Source organism: Rhopilema esculentum, chromosome 15, assembly GCF_057945365.1.
Source record: "Rhopilema esculentum isolate cy_ngs chromosome 15, ASM5794536v1, whole genome shotgun sequence".
In the NCBI taxonomy this organism is placed as follows: domain Eukaryota; kingdom Metazoa; phylum Cnidaria; class Scyphozoa; order Rhizostomeae; family Rhizostomatidae; genus Rhopilema; species Rhopilema esculentum.
The window spans coordinates 7640569-7662614 of NC_142829.1; the positions used below are offsets into that span (position 1 = coordinate 7640569).

At 36.0% G+C, this 22046-nt stretch overlaps 2 protein-coding genes across 7 annotated transcripts; both read right to left on the minus strand.

Annotated features, from left to right (window-relative positions):
* Positions 1-431: 431 nt before the first annotated feature.
* On the minus strand, positions 432-4571 carry LOC135685456 (protein mesh). Of its 2 annotated transcripts, none has more exons than XM_065201404.2 (3): positions 4390-4571; positions 3419-3488; positions 432-1052 (listed from the first exon to the last, which is right to left on the minus strand). In XM_065201404.2, the coding sequence occupies exons 2-3, from the start codon at positions 3463-3465 to the stop codon at positions 527-529; spliced, it is 573 nt and encodes a 190-aa protein (XP_065057476.2). In that variant the 5' UTR covers positions 3466-3488; positions 4390-4571; the 3' UTR covers positions 432-526. The 2 variants fall into 2 exon arrangements, with proteins under 2 accessions (XP_065057476.2, XP_065057475.2); XM_065201403.2 differs by lacking the exon at positions 4390-4571 and adding an exon at positions 3993-4324.
* A 2841-nt stretch (positions 4572-7412) lies between these two features.
* On the minus strand, positions 7413-20816 carry LOC135685449 (uncharacterized). Of its 5 annotated transcripts, none has more exons than XM_065201397.2 (10): positions 20482-20816; positions 18909-19240; positions 16520-16665; positions 14541-14593; positions 13068-13169; positions 11721-11808; positions 11075-11113; positions 8902-8946; positions 8395-8589; positions 7413-7707 (listed from the first exon to the last, which is right to left on the minus strand). In XM_065201397.2, exons 1-10 carry the CDS (start codon positions 20602-20604, stop codon positions 7628-7630), a joined length of 1203 nt encoding a protein of 400 aa, XP_065057469.2. In that variant the 5' UTR covers positions 20605-20816; the 3' UTR covers positions 7413-7627. The 5 variants fall into 5 exon arrangements, with proteins under 5 accessions (XP_065057469.2, XP_065057468.2, XP_065057466.2 ...); XM_065201396.2 differs by having other exon boundaries at positions 8395-8592; XM_065201394.2 differs by having other exon boundaries at positions 8395-8592; positions 11075-11116.
* Between the last annotated feature and the right edge of the window lie 1230 nt (positions 20817-22046).

Here is a 22046-nt window from a genome sequence, read left to right on the forward strand (position 1 = left end):
GATCAATAAGCCTGTTTAAATAAACACGGCCGTACATTGGATATATGGATGTGCCATGCGATATTGTAAATGAGGCATGCGATCACAACCGCAAAGCAACGATAATCAGCTTAACAGGTCAAGAGATTTTCAGGCCTCAACTAAAAGTTTTGATAAAGAAATTATGGAAACCTTCGTTTACATGGGATTTTTTCCACTTTCAAAATTTCTGTTTGTTTCAAATTTGGTATCATTGTGTGCCTTGAAAGTTCGGCTACTTGAATGTGAAAAAATCGAAAAAATGATGTTTTCATCCAGAAAACGTTTACCGTAACCTTAACTGGGAGTAAAAATATCTTAAAGCAAGATGAGCGATTTTCATCCAACCCGCCCCCACTGGGAACTCCAAATGTCAAATTCTTTGGTGTCGTTTTTGCAAAAAAGACAAGGACTTTGTGTAATGCTTTGATAATGACATAACTATAAACTGAAACTGTTTGTAGAACGCATAAAATGTCTGTCACTACATTTTTCTTCGATTATGGATTCAATCTGTGTCTTCATCCTTGACTGGACAATGTGAGGCATCGCCTTTTCGTACACCGTTGATGTAGTAATCACAATGCTTTTTTGAAAAGAAACAGGATATGCAGCAATTGTTGAACGGTACAACATCGTCTGTTTGATGCTTCCAGAAAGTGGATCGTCGATCCGGGGTACCAGCACCTCTTGAACCCGGTCTGATAATTCTACCGGACTTATCATAGCAGCACTGTTGTCTTGCTCCATCAGAAGTTGTAGCCTCTGAGCGGATACAGCCATAGGCACCCGTGTGGAAAACCGCACACAACGGTAAGTACATTAAAGAGCAGGAAGAGTCTCGTAGCCACACTTTATAAGAAGGGTTGTCGATTGGCGTCAGGGAAAAAAGTCCTACCTTGACCTTGCATGGACATTTGAATTCTTCATTGAGTTTCTTCAGCCAACGAGTGTCTTTTAGCTCCTTCTGGTACCATTTTTCGCACTTTTCGCAAGGACTGGGTCTGATGATGACGGCATCGTTTACATAGATGCTAGAAAGATCAAGCAAAGACGCTAGAAAAACAAGGAACAAACTGAAAATGATACCAATAGAAACACTAGACAACTGAAATTCCAGATAACTTGATATTCAAGGACTAAAAAGTTTCAAAATAGTACAAGTAGCTAGCAAGAAAAAAGGTTTGAAAAATGAAAAAATATACTGGTGAAATTTAGGGTTTCATCAACAGCTTTGTTGTCCCAGTAACGAAGAATGCATCTTAAAATTTCGTAAAATGTGGATCCAATCATTGAGATTCTATCCAACCAAACTAACCCATAGCAACAAATAATATTTGAAACCAAAGAATGTTTAAGGAACGACAACAGAAGTTCAGCTTTTTAGCCTTGTCCACGAAGCTGACTGATATAATGGCCAGCTAATTAAAGTTGAAAGACTATTCGGGAGGAAATGTATTATAAAAGCTATAAGGTTGTATATTGTACATATTTTTATTGAAGTTATGTTGTAGAAAAAAAGTACGATGTATGTACTTTTGTTGCATAAAATTATGTTGCATTAATTAAGAGTGACGTTTTTTTTCTCTTTTGATTTCAAATCCTCAATGGCAGACAACAGTTTGAGTAGCCTTTGAGAAAACCGTCGAGAACAAATCATATTTCGCTTGAAATATAGCTCTGCATGGCATTAAACCTTGTCCTCTCTATATGTCCTTTTAAATCACTTGATTTCATTTACATTTTTAACACTCCTGCCTCCAATTCGTATCACACGTTGGATTTTCCAGTCAAACGGTTGTTACTAAGGCCCCGTTCACACGGGAACGAAATCGTTCCGTTCCATTTTTGTTCCAGTTTCTGGAACGAAAAGGTTTACTGTTCACACGGTAACGGAACGATTGCGTATCGATTTTTGTTTATGTTCAGACGGGAACGCAATCGTTCCGTTCTGCATTTTGCGCGCCAAAATAAGCGAATGATTTTTAATGCGCACGTCCATAATGGAGATAGATTTCATCATTTCGATTTATCTCTGAGCTATCTCTGAATTTTTTAAACAATTTGAATAAATGGAGAATACAAAAGCGCCCCAAAATAAGCAAGCTCGTGGGAACATTGAAGCCAACCCTAAAAGGAAGGAATTTTAATGTTTGCAGAATGGTGTTGAATCTTTTAAATGGACTAACGGCGAGATTCAGCCAATGGTGTTTTTGAAATCCTCCATTTTCTTCGCTGAGTTTATTTTTGTCACCTTTTCCTTCCTTCAACAACAACACAGACGCATGCGCCAAGGGCAAAACTCTTATCGTCCCATTTTCTGGACCAGTTCTGCGTGTTCACACGGGAACGGAACGGAACGATTGCGTACCGTTCCTCTTTTCGTATCACTTATTTTATCGTTCCACCGTTTTTGGAACGGAATGATGTCGTTTGTAGCGTTCCCGTGTGAACACAACCCCTGAGCGTTCCGCTTTTCGGAACGGAAAAGAACGGAACGGAACGATTGCGTTCCCGTGTGAACGGGGCCTAAACGCCGTTCTCTTTGCTGTGAACTTCCTTTCTCTTTCCTGTTCTATTTACTCTTACTTTGCTTCATTTTTCATTCCTGTATTACTTAATTTCAAAAATAATGTGCGTCCTGCATAGGGGTGTAGAACTATGGGACCAGGAAGGGGGAAGGGGGATCTTACGAGAGCTACTTTTGTTCCTTCCATATCACTGCTCCTCAAATCCTGCCATTATTATTGCAAGAACAGGGGAAATTTGAAATCGTCTATTTGATATATAGCTGGCCCGTCGAGAGCCAGCTCTGGCCCTGGGGCTATACCCGACGCAGGTCCTTGTGCAGGAGTACTGGCCCTTCAAGTCGAACAAGTGAAACTTTACGCAGGCCCCTCTTTAGACCCGGGGCCCGGGAATTCACCTCTGCTATATTACGATTTCTAGCACAGCCATGCTCAGTTTCCGAGGAATTAATGTTCCGTTTACGTTTGATATTTATCAAGGGAATAAGCTGCTAAGATTTGCTCTTGGAGCGATTGACCTGGAGGTGCCCTGTCAATTTTTTCCGAAAAAGGCCTATGCTTTTGAGAAAGTCAAATCGTCACAAGCTAGAAGTTGCTCAAATGTTCCTCTAGATTCTAATTGATGGTGGCATACTGCTTTGAAGGGAGGCCTCCCGAATTGTTTCAAAAGCAATAAGAACATGGAAAAAAGAGGTTCTGCCCTCTCAACCTCCCTGGCACCTGCCTATAAGATTTGACAAAGAAAATGATTTCATAAATTTCCCAACAATTCTGTGGCCTAACTGCTGCTGTCATGAATAACAAATTTGCAAATTCTTTGCTATTAAACTTTGTTACTAACGCTTGTTAAAAACAGTCAATACATTACTCACATGGCAAAGAAGAGAAGAAGTCCCACATTCAAAGAAAGAAGCTTCATCGTTCTTGATTTCTCGAATGTTGCTGGATGAAGAGAAAAGAAAAAAAGGAAAACTAAAGGGTGAAGAAAAAATTATGTTTGCCTGAGAAAAATCTGTTTCATTCAGCCCAGTATGTTTTATTTAGATTCATAACAAGGAATAATCAAGAGCCTCCTCGAATGCAAAATTAAGTGCTAACATCACTGATATTCCCTTACAAAACTAAAACTATTCAAATTCTTCACACAAAAAGCAAAGATCTATCAATTAACTAACTTATTATGCATTGAATAATTAATTTCAAATAAATAGTTAAAAGTAACTTTTTAACGAAAACAAACTGCAACTCTACTAAACACTTTTAAAAGATTAACCTTAGTTTTCAGTGTTGAACTAGTTAAGAGGAGGACCTTCTCCACTAAATACATCTTGGGGTTAACAATAGGTCTATGAATCTCAGATGTAGGGCCTTGAACTTGAACTTCCAAAATGGAACATGACAAGAGTAGAAAAAGCTTGGCTATCGATTATTATCAATATACTTTACTTAAAAGTGAGTGCTCTCTCCCCGGATTTGCACTCTCTCCGACCATCGTGTCTTCTTGGAGAGCCCCTTTGTTAAGAAAATCTTCCAATAAAAACCAATAACATTACTGTAATCTTACTGCAAAGTTTCTTGTTTACGTCTTTAAACCTCTTGGCAATAACTTATCAAATAACAGAGGCAAGTTTTGTTATTTTTTTTATAAGATTTAGAAAAAATTTAACTGAACTTCAAGGCTGATTTCCCAAGCACTTTCTACTAAACCAAGATTATTGTACAGTTTTGGTAATCTGATATTTCATTATTGATGATCTCGCCTTAACCAGCTTCAAACATTCCAGATTCCTGATTGATCAACCTGAAAAGCTGATAAGCACAGAATATATAACATACAATATACCTTAACCCTTGGTAAATATCTCTACGTCTTGCTCGTCAGATGAAATTGAAAGCCAGAGTACTTTATCGAAACTGAAAGTTGTTCCTGTTTAGATCCACCAAAACCTTGAACCGGAAGTTAATTTTACTTTGCCAGGCCAAAGGTGCAATCAGTAATGCTATTGTTTTCACGTGCAGTGCTAATAAAAGAAGAATTTGATCTCTTGGTATTTTTCCCCGGGGGCTAACTTCCACATACACTGGTATGGGGTGCAGGGCCGTTGTGGCTCCTAAAAAAGGGGCCGGGAGATAATGGTCATAGGGGGCCCGCTCTCTTGTATGACACCTCAAATCACATACCACGGAGTGCCAAAAAATTGGTACATAGCTGGAAACATTGCAGCTATGAAAAATATCAAAGTTGGCAGTTTTTATCATTTTTCAAAGAATTTATTTGCTAGGGATGTATCGTTTTTCTCTAGCCATAGTCTCTTTAAGACTGCACACACACAATGTGGAACAAATCCATTGCTGTAGTGCACAATCAGCAGAAACACAAAAGAGATAGAGAACCTACGTGTACTGCGAGCGAAAAGCGAGCAGAATGTTTTTGCAAATATTTTCTTGGGTTTCACAAACTCACTTGAAAGAGGCCCACCGAGAAATCTCTCGGTGTCCCGCCTAGCCACAACGGCCCTGATGGGGTGTGAGCTCTATGAGTGAGACATTTTTGGGGGTATCGTTTCTCAAGAGTAAAATAAATTTTGGGGTATCGATTTTAGTTAAAACAAACGTGTTCATAAATTTGAGTTGAGTCATCATCATTTCGTGGCCGCAAGCAATAGAAATCGGCACACTAATCACAGGGAAACGAGCATGCCTTTGCATACCAAAAGAGTTACGGAAAAGCGTCTCTATATACATACATACATACATACAGACATGTATGCGTTTCCCTCGACCCACCACATAGTGTACTCATTCTTCGTACACAAAAATGATCCACCCACAAAGTATAGCAACATTGATTAACTCCATTCCTTGAGCATAGGGTGGTCCGGGATTTAATCTGCGGGTAAATTTGTTGGCCCTTCAAGCACTTTCCAGCAAGGCCCTTTAATTTAGATTGAGCATTCTAGATGTAAAACTGAGAAACATTCTCTTAATTAGTCAAATAGTTCTTTAGGTCCCAAAACTTGTGACCTTATGAGTTTGACAGGCCTTTCACATTTACAGCCCATTCTACCATATACTGGCTTCCTAAAAAGGATTGAACAATATTGAATGAAAGAAAACTTGAAAATAGAATCCAAAGAAAAATAATGTTTTATATAAGAATCTCAAAATAGAAATGAAACTAGTTTTCTTTTCGCTTCACTTTGTCAGAGGACATGCTGGAGGAGGCAAAACACATCGCTGATTTACTAAAAATATTTGAGATTATTGCAAGAAACGTTGGGGTCCTGGAGAAAACTTCTAAAAACTATGCTCCTTGAAACATCAAAATCTATATGTAGGAAAATTTGTTTACTTTTGCCATTTTGAATGGTGGCAAAAAGCGAGCTGCGTTTGGATGGAAAATCGCTTGTTTTAAGGAGACATTTTTTCTCGTGGCTTTGAATAATTTCAGTGCATTTTTGGTGCATGTAGTAAGATGAAGCATAAACCAGTCTACCAAATTTATATAGTCGAAATAGTAGCTATTTCGATATTTTATCTGGATGGATAATTAAAAATGATGTTTTCAAGTTATTTCTTAAACTACATAACCTATTTTAAATATTTTGTTCGTGAAATTTTCTTTTTTTCTCGTTTTGGAAAGCGGCTTAAGTAGAAAACTGCGAAATTTTGACATTTGATTAGTCGAATTCAAAAGTGTACATGTTTAAAGGATCGCTTGAAGGAAAGATTCATAGGAATTTTTTTGCGTTAATTTAAACTGGCTAGATATTTAAAGTTGCGGGTAACTTCAGGCGAATGTAAGTTTTCTGACGTTGTACTTTGAAACGTATTCCTTGTAAGATTCTACCTTTTCCTGCAACGGACCAATTGAGCAAATTTTGGAGTTTGTTCAACCCCCGATTTAAAAGCGGCAAAAAAGGAGTAGCATCTAAGTAGGTTTTTCATGGAAAGGAGGGTACATTATACTCTTCAATAGATCTAGCCTGTGTTCCAGATACCGTAAAAGCTTTATTAAGCCCCCTCTCTCTATTAAGCCCCCTCTCTCTATTAAGCCCCCTCTCTATTAAGCCTCTCCCTATCAAGCAAAAACTTAAAATGAGCCACCAATCTCTATCAAGCCCCCCCCCCTCTTTAGCCTTTGTTATCAACAAGAAAAACATGCGCATTTGGTGGGTCTCTTGACGGGTGTGATGATAATAAGATCGTGTGCATTAAATACGGCCCATGTAAAAACTTAACTTTGCACCTAAGAAGTCAGTTGAAATTTGTTTAGATAATGTTCTAGGGTTATCAATTTATGCTGGTGATTTTGATGAAGATGAAGAACTTATAAATGATTTATTACACTTTCGAAGATGCTAGCGAAGTTTTCTGCCAAAATTTGTATGGCATTTCTATAGCAAAAAAATTGACAAGAGCATTTTTTACTTCAAATCTTTAACAAGACCCCTCTCTCTAATAAGCCCACTCTCTTTTAGATCCCCCATTAGGGCTGAAAAAAATAAATAAGCCCCGGGGATATAATAGAGCTTTTACGGTACTCTACTTTCAAGTTAAGGGTCTGGAACATAGGCAACACGTGAACTATGCCATTTGTTTTCATTTGCTTAAAATCAGGACTGTAACAAAACCGTAAAGATTTCTTACTTCTCTCGTTTACCGTAGTCCGTAATAATAATACGAAATTGATAGGAAGATGTAAACTTGATACATGGCAGTAGGCTAATGACGAATCATACACATTCCAGGTGCCTGCTTATGCGCGTTTCTGTGATTTTGATGCCGCAGAGACTCAACCTCTGTTTGTGTTTGCAAGTTACAGTAAATTAAATAACTAACCTGGCAAATAAAAAATATGCTAGCTTAGGATAGGATAACGAATATAATTGCATTTATAAAACTTAATAAACTCTAAAGACAACAGCGTTCATTAAGATACATTAAAGGTAAAATCATTTTCTGAGGCTTGATGCCTGCAGAGGCTAAGTTAATCTACGGTGAAAGGAACACCCAATTGACATTGTATTTCTTACAATATACATCTGAGAACTTGATGACAGAATCCAGTCATTCAGGCCCTATCTTTTGCTGCCACATGCTTCACACTCTTGCAGGTCAGGGTGATTGTCAAGCGTACAAAGAGAACAGCTCCACTTATCTAAAATAAAATAAACATAAAATGGCTCTTCATTCATTAAATTTGCTGTTGCTCCTCAGCTTACATATAAGTTAACTTCAGGTTTTGGTTTTCAAACTAGATTTCTCTTACATTTGATTCCCCTTTGTCGTTTTACGATGTTCCTGCCTATCGTAAATTATCATAATCTTCGCGAAATTCCTAGAAACCGGTATACGACCACTATCCAGCGTCTTTACCTAGCATATTTATTCATTTCTATTTTTTTCTACAATAAGAAACTTTATCGGGAAGAATTTTCTAACGTCTCTCCCTCCGACGATCCCGACACCTACCAGTGAAGAACTTTTTCTTCCTTTAATATATACGGTCAAGAAGCGGAAGAGAACGAACACTGGCAATAATTTGGTTCCTTTTATGTTTTGCTACCTAACGGCTTCTGCTACCTATCCAGCCTATTTCCACCTTTCCTTCTTTTCTCTCAAGCACACAACAACAACAACAACAACAACAACAACAACAATAACAACAGTAGCAGCAGCAACAACAACCGCAAGAACAGCAACAGTAACAACAACAAAACAAATTGTTCCAATCTCACATAACTCATGTACTCACACAATCAATAAAACTTACATTTTGCTACATTGGTTGAATCATAGTCTTTATAATCTTTTACCAATACTTTTTGAGAAGATAAAAACGTACCATATTCTTGGTTATCAGCGATATTTCCAATGGGGTTTTGTGGAGAGCCTTGCGAACGCTGCGGGGTGCCAACGTAGGGTTCTGATTGGCGCGCTGGTATGTTTGTAGGGAGGTTTTGTGGTGTCTGTGGATGAGGAAATCTTGGCCCCGATTGAGGTGAAAAAGAGGCTGGCTTGAATTCATTCATTGGTTGCACTGCTTGGAACGAAAAGAAATACAAGATCAAATCACGCCTGAGAATAATCACAAATATGAAACGATAAAAAGCCAGTAATGCCTTCTTACCATTAACATGCAAAAATGAAGGAAGTTCGCTTGAAGGAAAAATATGTGAGAAAGAAAACCAACGTTGAAAACCTAAATATTATTATAAGAGCACAGAAAATTCTTTTAGTTAACTTCGATAGGGATAAAATTGTGAGAATGAGCAAACGATACTAAAGACTAAATAAAACTTAAATAAGAGAGTAAAAAACCCAACAAGAAATCTTTTCAAATGTTACTTACAGAAGGTTTCTGGTGGACGTTCTTCAGGGATTCCAATAGGTGGATCTAAAAACCGTTCATTTTCAACTGAATAAAGTACATAATTTCTGACTTTTTATTCTTAGTCTCAATCTACGCATCGTAGTTATCATTCATCCTTTTATATTTATAAAAAGTTCCTATTTGTGAAAATGTAAAGGATAAATTCTAGGGCAACGACACGTAAACCAATTGCCTTAGAATGTACTTTTGGTCAACACAAGTTACAAAAATATTGTGAACAACGCGAACTATCTTATTGATTACGTTGTATCCTTAGTTGATCAGATAATTTTAAAGTGCTAAAATTAAGCAAATACACCTAACAGCAAAGATGCAGTAGGCACAAGAAACAGGGAGATTTGAGTTTGAGGTTAAAAATTACTTATCTAATTAACACCGAGCAACTGTTTGTAATTAAGCATATTTGTTAAATTGTCCAGGGCCCACGCTACCGGAGAGGCCGGAGGGGCCATGCCCCCCCCCCCCCAATTTCTTGGGAAGCAAGTAGTTTTAAAGTTGCAGTAAAAGGGGAAAAATTTAGCCTTCCACTTTCAAATTTGTGGCGTAGGCCCTGTTGTCGACATACTTTTTAAATTTGATAAGCAACTATAAGCAAGGATTGGGATTTACCCTATTTTACCTAATCACATAGGTTTTGCTAAATTCACTGTCACATTAAGAAATTTACAGTTTATTTTATGTCATTAATCCAATCGCTTAAACTAGCGTCCTTTGTTCGCATCATTTCTATATAATCCACTGATGTCGACGGGTCTTTGTCAGTTTTTGAGAAATGTTGTATCTTTAAGAGCGTTTAAGACAGATTCGATCAAAACTGTTATCAAGTAATGAAAAAACAACAAAACACAAGTAATCATAGAATTAGAGGCATTTCGTAAGATATCCCTGACAGAAAATTGACAGGATGAAAAATTGCACTAGACTAGATTTGTTTACATGTGATAAATGACGCAGGCAACCAATTCACTGAACTACAATACATTCAAATCCTTGTGGGACAAGAAGAAAACAGTTCCCAAAGAAAAGAAAGCTTTCGATGTTATGTTGCATATGGTTGTTGAAATATTAATCAGAATATCAAATTCAAGAATCAGTTGTCTCACGACATTAAGGTGGGTGGCAATAAAGCTTTTGATCTGAGCCCACTTTGTGAGATGAACAACACAGGTAATGTCATGAATTGAATTTAATATCCAAGCAAGGCTTGGAACAGCAAAGGAGCAGTAAGTGGATATATCAGCAAATTTAAGTATTGCTATATCACAGCACAGAACATGAGACAGTTTCGACAAACAACCAAACGGGAACAGATTATACTTATCAGTCATCATATTATTTACATGGGACTTACACAGCACTTCAAAAATTTGCTGTGGCTAGCAATTTACAACAAAAACCAACTGAGTGCAACTAATATTTCCCTGAGTCGATTCCCTAACGAAGCTTAACCAAGCTAAAACTTCTCGAGGGGGATATCTGAGTTCTGTTACCAAAGAAGGACATTTCTCAACAAACATCTTTCAAAATTTTGGCGAATGCTGAAATAATCTCTTTACCTTCTTTCAATGAATAATATACGGCCGCAGGCGAAGATCACATGGATAACTTGACTTATATCCAATGCAATATGCACTGAACGTTTCATATCTAAAGGAGTTTTTCGCTCCACGAACGTAGTCATTGATTAACAATTTAAAAGGAAGAACAAAACAGGTTCAAGAATTGACTGTAACTTGTGGGTAAAAGGTGTTTTTACTTCCACGAACAAAGTCTATAAGACACAAGACGGGATGAAATAACTCCCAGAACAACTTTTTCATGACTGAGTACACATTCATAGGTAGTTTTAACCGCCAAACGAGACAATTGATTAATTGATTATTTTATTTTGATTAATTGATTATTTTTCACAGAAGCATCTTAATGATAGAAACTTAGCTAATGTAAAACAATTACTAGCAATTGATAAAAGAACAATTGAATCTAGAAAAGCTTTCCCAGATCCACTAATTGACGAGTTCTTTTCAGAAGCATTTAGAAACATTAGAAATAAAGGGCAGTTGCAATGTTGTCGTTTCACACAAAGAAAACAGCAAGATATGCTCTAAAGAAATGAAAAAACTTCACTTACATTTCATATGAATTGATGATGGAGGGCTATTGTTAACAGCTTCTGCCAATAAAAAGTCATATTGTTAACATACCATACAAAAACTATTTTTTAAAATGTAAGAAAGAGAGTACATCACAGGAATATGGCTTGTGTTCCAGAGCTAAAACAATTTCTATTCAAATTGATGGTGATGATAGATCGAATCATGGAGAAGATACGGTTCCTGCTAAGGATGATAAGCATGAAAAACATTTTGGCTTGCAAAAGACATTAGCAAGTTGAGGGGCAAGGTAAGTTATCATTAAAGATTTATTTGAATCACTAAAGAGATCCAATTATGAGGATCCTTGAAAATTCTATTTTGAAAAGCTAAACATGGCCAGATGCAAATTTTTTGCACCCTTGTTGTACCCTCCTCAACTGTTTGTTAATTAAATTGAAATTAATTAAGTGCCTTACTTACTTTGTTAATTTACTTTGTGTTAGTTAATTTACTTTGTGTCTTTATAGACTTGAACAGCAAAAATATTTGCCTATTTACGAAAAGGCATCGTTATTCGTGACTTTACTAAAAGCAACCAAGCATAAACATTCCGCTCTTAAATTTACCAGTTGAACTGAAAAATTAGTTTTCGAGGAAAGAGTGTGAATCCAATTAGTTTACCTCTCGCATTTTCTAGTTTTGAGTTAGCTTCTAGGACTTCTCTTTTCAATATTTCTATTTCTTGCCGCAACTTTAGGACATCTTTTTCCTGTAGGCGAAAGAAAAACATGGAATATGTATTAACATGACTCTTACGGATCATGTTTAAGATAAAATCTTATTTTTGCTCAAGATTTCCAATTCAAGTTCCTGCATTTACTTCAAACAGATGTTTGGAACAATTAAAACTTTAGAATGGCATTTTACAGCGTGTAATGTACCATCAACCAAATAACTGTAATGTATTCTTTGGTAGGTTGGCTGCAGATTATATTTTACCGCAAATCAGATTCTAAAGAATCCTTAAAGATACAAAAAGATTAATTCGCTTTATCAAATAAATTAGGATTTTCTTTCAAGCATAAAGTGAATAACAATATAAAACAATAAAAAGTCTAATCTCTGCAAAATAAATGTTTAGGACTGGTTAATGCACAAATTTTGAATCTGATAAAAAACCAAAGCTTTTTACGACATGTAAAGTCATACTTAAATTCCTCTAAGAATCTGGTGTCAAGAAAAGAAAATACACTTCTGACGATCTTCACACACAAAAGCATTTCTTCATATTATTTACAAATAATGGGCGATTTCGCACAAAAAATTGGAGACATAACTTGGGTTTACTGTTCATCCTACAATTAGCTCTAACGCTATAAATGAAAATACTGTGAAGAAAAGCAGTTACACAAAGCTTCACATTGCTTCCAATATCGTTGTTTTGCAAAAACGATAGCTTGAATCCCAGACCCCAGATATTTTTATTCAGGGGTCTGGAACACAGGCTTCAGAACTAATTTGAGCGATGGAATCCATAGTACATTCGTCAACAACCTACTCCACTCTTCGCCAGCAGGCGACTTAATTCCATCCCACAGACTTGTAAAGGGCATGAACTGTTATCTGGATAGGCTCGGCGAATCGAATACTACTTGAAGTACAGTGCATTTTTATGCATTTATCAGCTAACTTTTTATCATTCCAGCAAAAACATTTCATCTGATAATTCCTATACGTGAAAATGAAACTACTTTAATCTCTTCTTTAGATGAGATTTTAGCAGAAACCCTGCCTATTATACTTTAAAAATCTTGCAATTGAAAACTCTAATCACGTATCTGTTTTCCAGAAGCAACAAATCCCCACTCCCTGTGTGACAAATTTCATTTGAGTTTAAATACTAACACAACATTAATTGAATCCAAGAGATTTGAAAAATTGCATAGTAAACATTTGCAAATCACTTATTAGGCCAACGATTTTATCCAGATTACATACCATAAACAAATACATTTTATAATAACTTACAGTTGGATTTCTCTGTACTTTCGAGGTAGTATTCAAGTCCTGCTCTTCTTGCGCTATTTGTTGTCGGATACGTGCCACATCGTTTCGCAAAGTCTCAAATTTCTAAAGGAATTGTTTAATCGTCATTTCATCACTCCTAGCACTCCAGATAACAGTTCACGTCAAATTTCTTATAGCAATACAATGCAAAAATCACATAATCGATTAGAAAAGATTGTATTGAATCACAAAAATGCCTAACAGAATAGATAAATGACCAAATAACTTCTCTCGCACTACCTATTTCCAGTGCATCATGGAATAATCTTGTCAGACTCGAAATGTTTAATCATCATTCCATCACTCTTAGCACTCCAAGAAAAATCAGAACAATGATCGAAGGTGAAATGCCTATATTTACATTCAAGTATCAAAGACCAGCTTATAAGACCCCAATCAACCTGACTGAAAGACTGAAATTATATATTTTGTGCCCGATAACTATGAACTACCTTAGCTTAGTATCCTCAATAGGTGGAGAAGGTCTGGTCCATTCATAAGGAAATAAATGAAAGCTTGGTTCCAATCAATTTCTTTTCTAGGACTCCAAAAATAGTATTCGGAACTATGACAGGGTGACGATATAAGTTTTGAAATGAAAATGCAGAAAAGTCCAAAAGGGAGGTGAATCTTTATTGCTCTGCGGCATTACGGGATTCTTTTACTTAAAAGCCAACACACTGAATTTTCCTTTTAAACTCCTTACGAAATAAAAGATCTAGCATTTGCATATTAAAAAAGGATTTTCATTCACATCTGAAATAAATCTATGGGTTTCACATTATGTCGGGCAATTCATGATCTTAGGAATGTCAGACGAAAAGGCTTATCTGAATGGCAATATTGTTTGGTGGACTGTTTGATGGAGAAAAAAACTTGGAATAACGGAAAAATTATGTTGATGGTTATATAAATTTGCTAGCAAACGTTCAAGATTTAATTATTGATTGGCATAGACAGCCTCTGCATCGATGTCATGGGGCTATAAAAGGGCAGCTACACATCTGATTCGCTAAACTAGGTCGGCTTTAACTTTCCACTGCAGAGGACCACATACAGCGAGCATCTGCATGGCAAAATTCATTATTAATCATAGGGACATTTCTGTCTTTTCGGGGTTTGAAAAGAGCTTTGACTACAAAAAGATATTTTTGGAAAAATATTTTGACTATTTCTTGAGGTTTCCGTTTTTTGGTAGTGCCCGTTAAAAAGTTTTGTCGTAACATAAGATGAGAGAGCAGCGTCGCTCAACATTGGAAAATAATAGCATTTTTAAAGCAATTCCCCGTCTGCAAAATACAAATTACGCGCACGCCAGAAACCCCTAGCGTCGGCGGACTCATTAACGACAGAGACGGGGGGGGGGGTGACTCATCCATTACAAAACCCTGTTATTGCTCTTCCCCCAAAAGTAATAACTTCAAGCGTTTATACCGTTTTCATCCTTGCCAAAGATTCCTTTTGCAGTTGTATGCGTTGTATAACATCTAAAGACAAAAAATTCGAGAAATAATAAGCATGAAACACTAAAACGGGTTATAAACTCAGAACATTATCGAGCTGTAACAACCAAATAATCAAATTGAATATATTTAAACTAAATATAATTTGAAACAACTAACGACTAAATACAAATATAGATATAAAATAAACAATTGAATAAACATAACAAAACAAAATAACATTTTCAGACCGACGGGTTAAACAGTAGTATAATTTTCCAGCCGGTGTACAGCTCTGTCTAATTTTAAACTTTAAAATCTTTCTGAAGACTGGTTGATAGTTGTTAAATAGATGCTCATTCTGTCCGTTTGTTGAGTTGCACTATTCTTCATGTTTTACCCTTTTTATGAATGAGTTTGCTCCCCCCTACTAACGACAAAAAGCCTAGACCTTGCCTCCTGCACAACCTACGTCAGTTTATTAAAATTCTGACAGTTCAGACACAAGACACAGCGCGCCACCTTAGAAGATCGAAGCTGCTGCGGTTCATGCATTGGCTAGCAAGAATGTTCGATTCAACAAATAACAATGTTGCAAGATACTTTATACTATTGGTACTACATAGGAAACGGTTCAAATTGTAGTTTTGAGACACCCTATCTAAACGACGTGAATGTAGAGCGTAGTTTGAGACAAAGAATTGATCAAGGTAAGAAAATTTTAAATTTCAAACTTTTATGGAAAGATTTTAGCAGAGAGCGCCTATAATTTGACTGTTTTGTAGAAGATCCATAAATTCCGATGACTTGATAATGAGTACATGCTCGAAACGTCGTGTTTTTAACAATCAAACTTTTATATTTTCATTCTGGTACTAAATTTATTTGCTAACTGTATTATCGTTATTCTGGATGAAGTACCACACGCAACGTACATATTTATTAATCCATAAATTCTGTTTGATGACCAACGACTGTCAGATTATCACTAACATTAATTACTGCAACATTCTAGCAAAATATAGTAAACGTCTTTATAACCGTGATATAACCATGAAAGATATACCTGTCGTAGAAACAACAGCTGAAAGTTACCAAAATATATCTTCACTGTGAACAAAGTTTACAAAATGAAAACCCTTCCTTTGGATTGCCCTTAATCAGGAATATAAAACTGCTTGTAAAAGTCTTATTGACATAAAAATAGCAAACAAATAAATAAAGCAAAAAATGTTAGGAAATGTCTACCTTCATTTCGGTACTTGTATCGAAGCATGACCGACTTTATTCAAATACTGTTGGTAATATAGCTCAAAAGCAGATCAAACGTTGGCTCTGAGCAAGTCAAATGAAGAATGAAAATCTCTTTGAAAGAAGACGCCGGAGCAGGTGCTAATCTGCATAATGATAGGCAGCACCTTGCTATTTAAGTTCAGGAACAGAGAGATGTACGGCACTAGGTGCAAAGGAACAGTTGTACTGAGAGAATTGCGCTATCGAAGGACGTAAATTCAAGCACAGGTACGATTTTAGCACTCAACCCATTATAATAAGGCTTAACCTATTATTAATATAAATGAGGCAAATACAAGGTACAGGTATTTCTGAGTGTCCACTAGCAACACAAATGCCTTACTTCCTTCTTGGGTATTTTCATCCCCATTACCCCTTGAAGATAATGCTTGATTGAGCGGTAAGCATATTTTTCACCGAAAAGAAGGGTCATGGTTATGGGGGAGGGGGGTGAAGGGTGTGACATCCCCCTTTAAAAGTTCTGTAACAAAAAGAGGAGCTTTATGCCATCAAAGGGGCTAAGTCGGTAAATTTTCAAATCTGTCGGCAAAAAAGGATGGCTCACCAACATTGTCGGCAAATGGGACCTGCATACTCCTGAAAGCACAATGGCTAGCGACGGCACGGGTGTTATGTGAGCAGTAATGAAAAATGATTAGAAATCGAAGGGATACTCACGGTCATCGTCGTGTTCTATTGAATTGCTATCCATTCGCTGTGGTCTATGGGGAGCTGAAAACCCACCTGGGTCGACAAATGGGTACGGAGGGCCATATGGTCGCAGCATCGGTTCACCCACAGAGTGTGTCACATCACTTGCAGACCTAAAAAAGGATCGCAGGTAACACAGATTTACGTGGCAGTCTCTTTCTAGATTTATTTTCTAGTCATATTCTCGTTTGAATTGTAGAAACAAAAATGAACTTTCAAAATGCAAGGGCTGTAAAGATTTTGGTTCGACGTGAATTTTGCTTTAGGCAATTTATTTCTTCTTTACGCTTAATGATCTCTCACAATCTACATTTATTAATAATGTATCTCTCTTTATCATTTTCCTTGCATTCTTAATTTACTCAATTTCACTCTCACATGCAGGTCAAATTTCGTTGACAAATTATCTGTGACAATCTGCGTACATTAAACAACTTTTAAAAACAAACAATACAGTAGGATCTCGAAATATTTCTTTTGCAATTAATCAGATGCCAGTCTGCTTTGAGCCCAGTTTCATTGCAAACCTACTCGCGTCTACATTTATCAACCGCTAGACACATTCAACTTATTACTATGTAAAATCACGTGGTGGAATATTGGCGATAAACTTGCTATATGAAGGTAACACTTGATTGTGTATATTTGTTATTCTCCTTTCAGCAGACGCCTACATGTCCTATATGCAACATATTTATGTAACAAATAAAAGGCCAGCAGGTTACAGCAGCTTTTTACATCATCTGGAACAGTACATTTTGATCGGTGGGCAAGCTCAGTAATTTTGCAAGTTTTTGGCTAGAGGAACATTTTCCTTTTATTTCCTATACAAAATATCAGATTTTGGAAGTTCATTTTTTCAAGTCACATTGAATGGAGAAGGGGGGTTGCCAGCAAACCTTCTCCTATAATTCCCACCACTCACCAGGGATTTGACTGGTTATCAAAAATGGCCAGTATCTGTACAATTTTTAAAAAATTTAGTTTGCTACTTTATAGCTTAATATTTAAATAGATCTTGATAACAATATCCCTAAAATATGTTTGTGTCTCAAATCAAAGGAGCTCTCGTAGAAAATTTTCTAGTTTTCAGAAACATTCAATTTGCATGACAGTTGAAAACATATAGCACTCCTGATTAGCTTCAAAATGTGACCTTCACCTGGTGGATTGCAGTATCTCACTTCATAGAACACATCAAAACCAAAATAACTGAACATTTTTGTTGAAAAACATGGTCTGATAATCAGTTTGAAGAGCTAATTGAACTGAAGAAATCAAAAGAAAAGGCACAAGTAACAACCCATTCTGTTAGATACTTTTTTTGGTTTCAGCATTTGCCAATCAATAAATGTCCACCAGCCTTCAAGCGCTGCACCCAGTATTAATAATTTTACCATCATTTCAATGATTTGATATATAACTTAACCACCAAAACATAGACACTACAAATTGATGATATATTTGAAAAATGTAGAGAAATACAATGCAGAATAGCAAATAAAATCAGAAAGATTTTATGGATGTGCTGTAAGAATAAACCACAATCGCAAGTTTATGAAATGTATGACAACAAAACAAGACCTTGTGGTACCAAGACCAAGACCAAGAAATATAGTCAAAATTTCACGCTTAGACAATTGTTGAAGGATTTTTAAAGCACAATACTGAAGTTCCAGGCAACACTACATGCCACCAAAAGTAGCTATAATAGACAGGAAAGAAAATAATGAGAGATTATCATTACAGCCAAGATAAACAGAACAGTGCTCAGAATTTAGGGGGTGCAATTTAGGTTAAGCCACTATCCAGAAATTTTCAAAGGTAAGAAAGTTACCTAACCAAGAATTTAAAACAAACTAGCCAAAAAGTTAATTTAAAGGGAATAACCACAAAAACATTTAGAGGCTGTTCCTTCTTTGTATATCAGATTCATAGCAAGAGATGCTGCTTTTAAAGAATAACTTAACATAGATAGAAAAAATCTTCATTGACTAAGTATGCAGAAAAGGTTATTTTACTTCCCTGAAAATGTTCATATATAGTTCAATTAAAAATCCAAAGATAACCTTTTCAAGAGTCAAAGCATTATTTTAAAGTCAATATAAGACAGATTATATAAAAATAATACAGATATTGGTCACAAAAATTTGTTGATTTACTTTTATACTTAGTTCATCTCATACGGTACTTTACTTGGTTTAAACCACATTTTTTCCATCCACATCAACCTTGCTAAAAGCTTTAAAATATGTTTACTTTACCCAAATTTCCCACAATTACTCCTCTTGCTTGAATTTATATATTTATGTCTTAGCTAGTCTGAAGCATTTACATTTATGATTTTAACTTTTACCTCTCCCTCCTAATATCTGAGACATCTGTCCTTCTATTTGTCAACCTATCTGAAGATATCGCTCTTCTTTGTAAATAGGAAGTGGCTGGATTGATATGCTCATCTGTGTAATTATACCTGTGGTATCCAGGTTCAGAGGGTAGAGTGTAATACGGTTGCATATAATATTGAGGATTCCCTTGACTATTTGCTACTTGCAAATGCTTTTCTTGACCAAAATAAGAATTTCCTCCTTGAGATGTCATTCCAAGAAAAGCTCCATGATGACGGTTTTTAAAATGGCTACTTTTCTCCTTTAGCACTTCCGTTATTTGATCAATGTCTTGGTGATGCTGAAAGATAAGACTTCTCATTAATATATTGAATGTGCTGAATTGAATTAACATTGAATGTAAATGTAAAAACTAAATCCTGACCAGGGCAACAAAGTTTTCTCTAGTTACAAGAGTTTTTAGTGGATAGAGTTAGATATATTTGAAACTTTAACTACAATATCTACAATATTTACAATAAGGTACACTTAACATATTTAAGAAAAATTACTGTAGCAAACCCTTGACTAATGTCTCAAAGCACTGATAGCTTGTGGTTAAATCTAGGAATGATATTTTTGTCCTCCATCATTGCATCTGAAGTTATGAACTATGGTTTGGTGTGGCTGGTTGCTAGTTTATTCTAAAGCGAACAAAATAGGCATTTAATAACACAGTCACTAAATCAACAATTACTTCAGACTTATAGGAACTCAATGCAAAACGTCTCCTGGTGTTTTAATTTGGTTAAAAATTAATTGATCTACAGCTACTAATAGTAAATCTACATCTGTTTGTGCTATGGGTAGCACAAAAAACTCAGGAACCATGGCTACCCATCTGTACCCATCTGTGCATTATTGTTATTATTGTAGTTTAGTAAATTGTTTGTATTAATTAGTTTTGTTATGATAAATTGTATGTGGAGAATTTAAAATATGAAACTGAATTGAACTGAACTGAACTGTACATGAACAGCCATTTTGTTATTGAGTGCTATGGTTGTCAGCTTTCGGCATGATACTACCAACTTGAGTATGATGCTGTTGCATCATAAAGCTTATTTCCTCCTCCTTACAAAGGTTTAGAAATCAATTAGCACTTGATCAAGAAAGATGTTGCTGCAAAATATGCACCAGGGAGGCATAGCCAATAGTTCTTCTGTGAATTTAATGCTCTCGAGCCTTTAATAGCCAAGCAGTGAGAAATGAGAAGGTTTCAAGTTTCATATAATTATCAATCCATCCTACATAAAATTCTACACAACTACAATACAATTAAATAAAATATGACGCATAAATGTGAAAGTACTGTAGCAAACCCTTGCAGAACTTGACAGACATTTGACAGGCAAGAGTTTAGGCCAAGCCAAAAGGGGCCAAGACAGGCATGGAAATTGTTATTTAGAAATAACCACATTTTCAAGTAAGCTTTAGTGGGCACCAAAATGTCTGTCAAGTTCTGTAAGTAAAAGAAAGTTTCAGTTGTCTAAAAATCAAGCATCGTTTAAGAATTTAGCTGAGGCAATCTTTAAAACATACCTCATAGGTTAGTTCAAGAATCAGTTCCTCTGAGCAGTCTGGAAACACCTTTCTTAACTCAGCAACTAAAAGCCTTCGGTTCTCGACATCAGATTCTCCATCCGACAGTTCTCCGTGTCCCATCTTTCAAACCTCTGAGACACCAAATGCCAGCTAGTCTGGCAGTTTTATAAAATCCAATGAGCCCAAAAGACTCTTTATTCTGAAACTATTAATCGTTAAACTGTGCAGCTGCTAGAAATGCGGATTCATCCATATTCTAGTGTTTGAGAAGTGACCTATCCATCCGCCATTGTCGATTTTCTGTAACCTAAATGTTATGGCTGAGGGACATCTGCTGCGCAGCGGCATTTGTACCATTTTACGTACCCTTTTTTGAAACACGTAAATTTGGCACACATGAGTTTTGGAAGCAGTATCTTCTAAATCTTGTATTATCTTGAGTTTTAGCAGTATAAATATGAATACAAACAACTCAAAAAATAATGCTAAAATTTAAAAAATACTAGAACACCTGATTTAGTGACAAAAAACTACTACAGTAAATAAAAAACAAACTTGAAAAAGGAAACATTGATAACGTCAAATGGTCATTGCAGTGCAGTCGGAACGACATTAATATTGGGGAGGGGGGGGGAGAGCTGCCCATTGTATTCCTTCTCATTCAGTACACTGTTACAGAGGAAACATACTACAGTTTGACCATTATTGTGGGGCTCCAGCCCCCAGCCCCCTCTGAATGTGATCTAGCATACCCTCTTCTTCTTCTTCAACTGTTCTTGATTTCTTCGAAAATTTTAGGCTCTATAATTCTTAATTTAATCGTAACTGTTGACCAATTTCGAGACTCACCTTCTTATAAAATTGTTCTTATAAAAAAAGAGTGAGATTCTCTACAGTGCCACCCTGAGGCTCAATGCCTCATGATGCAAAAATCCTTGAAAGTTGCTTGGTGCCTATGGAACTAAGAATTGGGCGACCTAAGATGACCGACATCAATTTAAAAGAATGTCAGATCAAAGACCTAACAAAAAAACAATGGAAAAGTATTGTTAGAGAAAAATTGACCATAAACATAGAAATAAAGTTAAAAGTAATAGGAAAATTAGTATCGGATTCGTAAAGGGTTTAAATTCTAAAATGATAGAATATTTGAGGTTTGGGGAAGCCTCATCCCTACTGAAACTAAAACATGGCAGACCTAATATCAAACTACAAAGGAAAATTGACTGATCCACTGCATAAAAAGTAGTTTCCATGGGGAAAACATTGAACACCTATGGGATTATCAAAATTTCTATCAAAAAGCCAAGGTGAAAAGGACTTGTTTAGCTACAAATAAAGCCAATGTTCCATGAACAATCAACAAAACCCTACAAATACTTCTGAAACCAAGGGACTTAGTTGCTCAAGAAATAGTTTGTTTATACGTAGCATCAAGTTTGTTGTACCAAGCTGCAGGATAATTTCTCCAAAATGGAGAATTAGCTTTCTTATTCCTATTATTGTTATCATTATCATCATCATAACCAAGCATAGTGTATTATGCTTGTGAACAGAACTAA

Bases quoted from the DNA above. Each gene is read 5' to 3' on its own strand.
- LOC135685456 (XM_065201403.2), bottom strand. From the start codon at position 4,038: ATGGTCGGAGAGAGTGCAAATCCGGGGAGAGAGCACTCACTTTTAA. The intron at 3,489-3,992 runs GTAAAGTATATT...CTCTTCATCCAG, and splicing joins GAGAGAGCACTCACTTTTAA to CAACATTCGAGAAATCAAGA. The intron at 1,053-3,418 runs GTGAGTAATGTA...TGATCTTTCTAG, and splicing joins CTTCTTCTCTTCTTTGCCAT to CATCTATGTAAACGATGCCG.
- LOC135685449 (XM_065201394.2), bottom strand. From the start codon at position 20,604: ATGGGACACGGAGAACTGTCGGATGGAGAATCTGATGTCGAGAACCGA. The intron at 19,241-20,481 runs GTATGTTTTAAA...CTTATCTTTCAG, and splicing joins TTCTTGAACTAACCTATGAG to CATCACCAAGACATTGATCA. The intron at 8,947-11,074 runs GTAAGTGAAGTT...AACGGTTTTTAG, and splicing joins ATCATCAATTCATATGAAAT to ATCCACCTATTGGAATCCCT.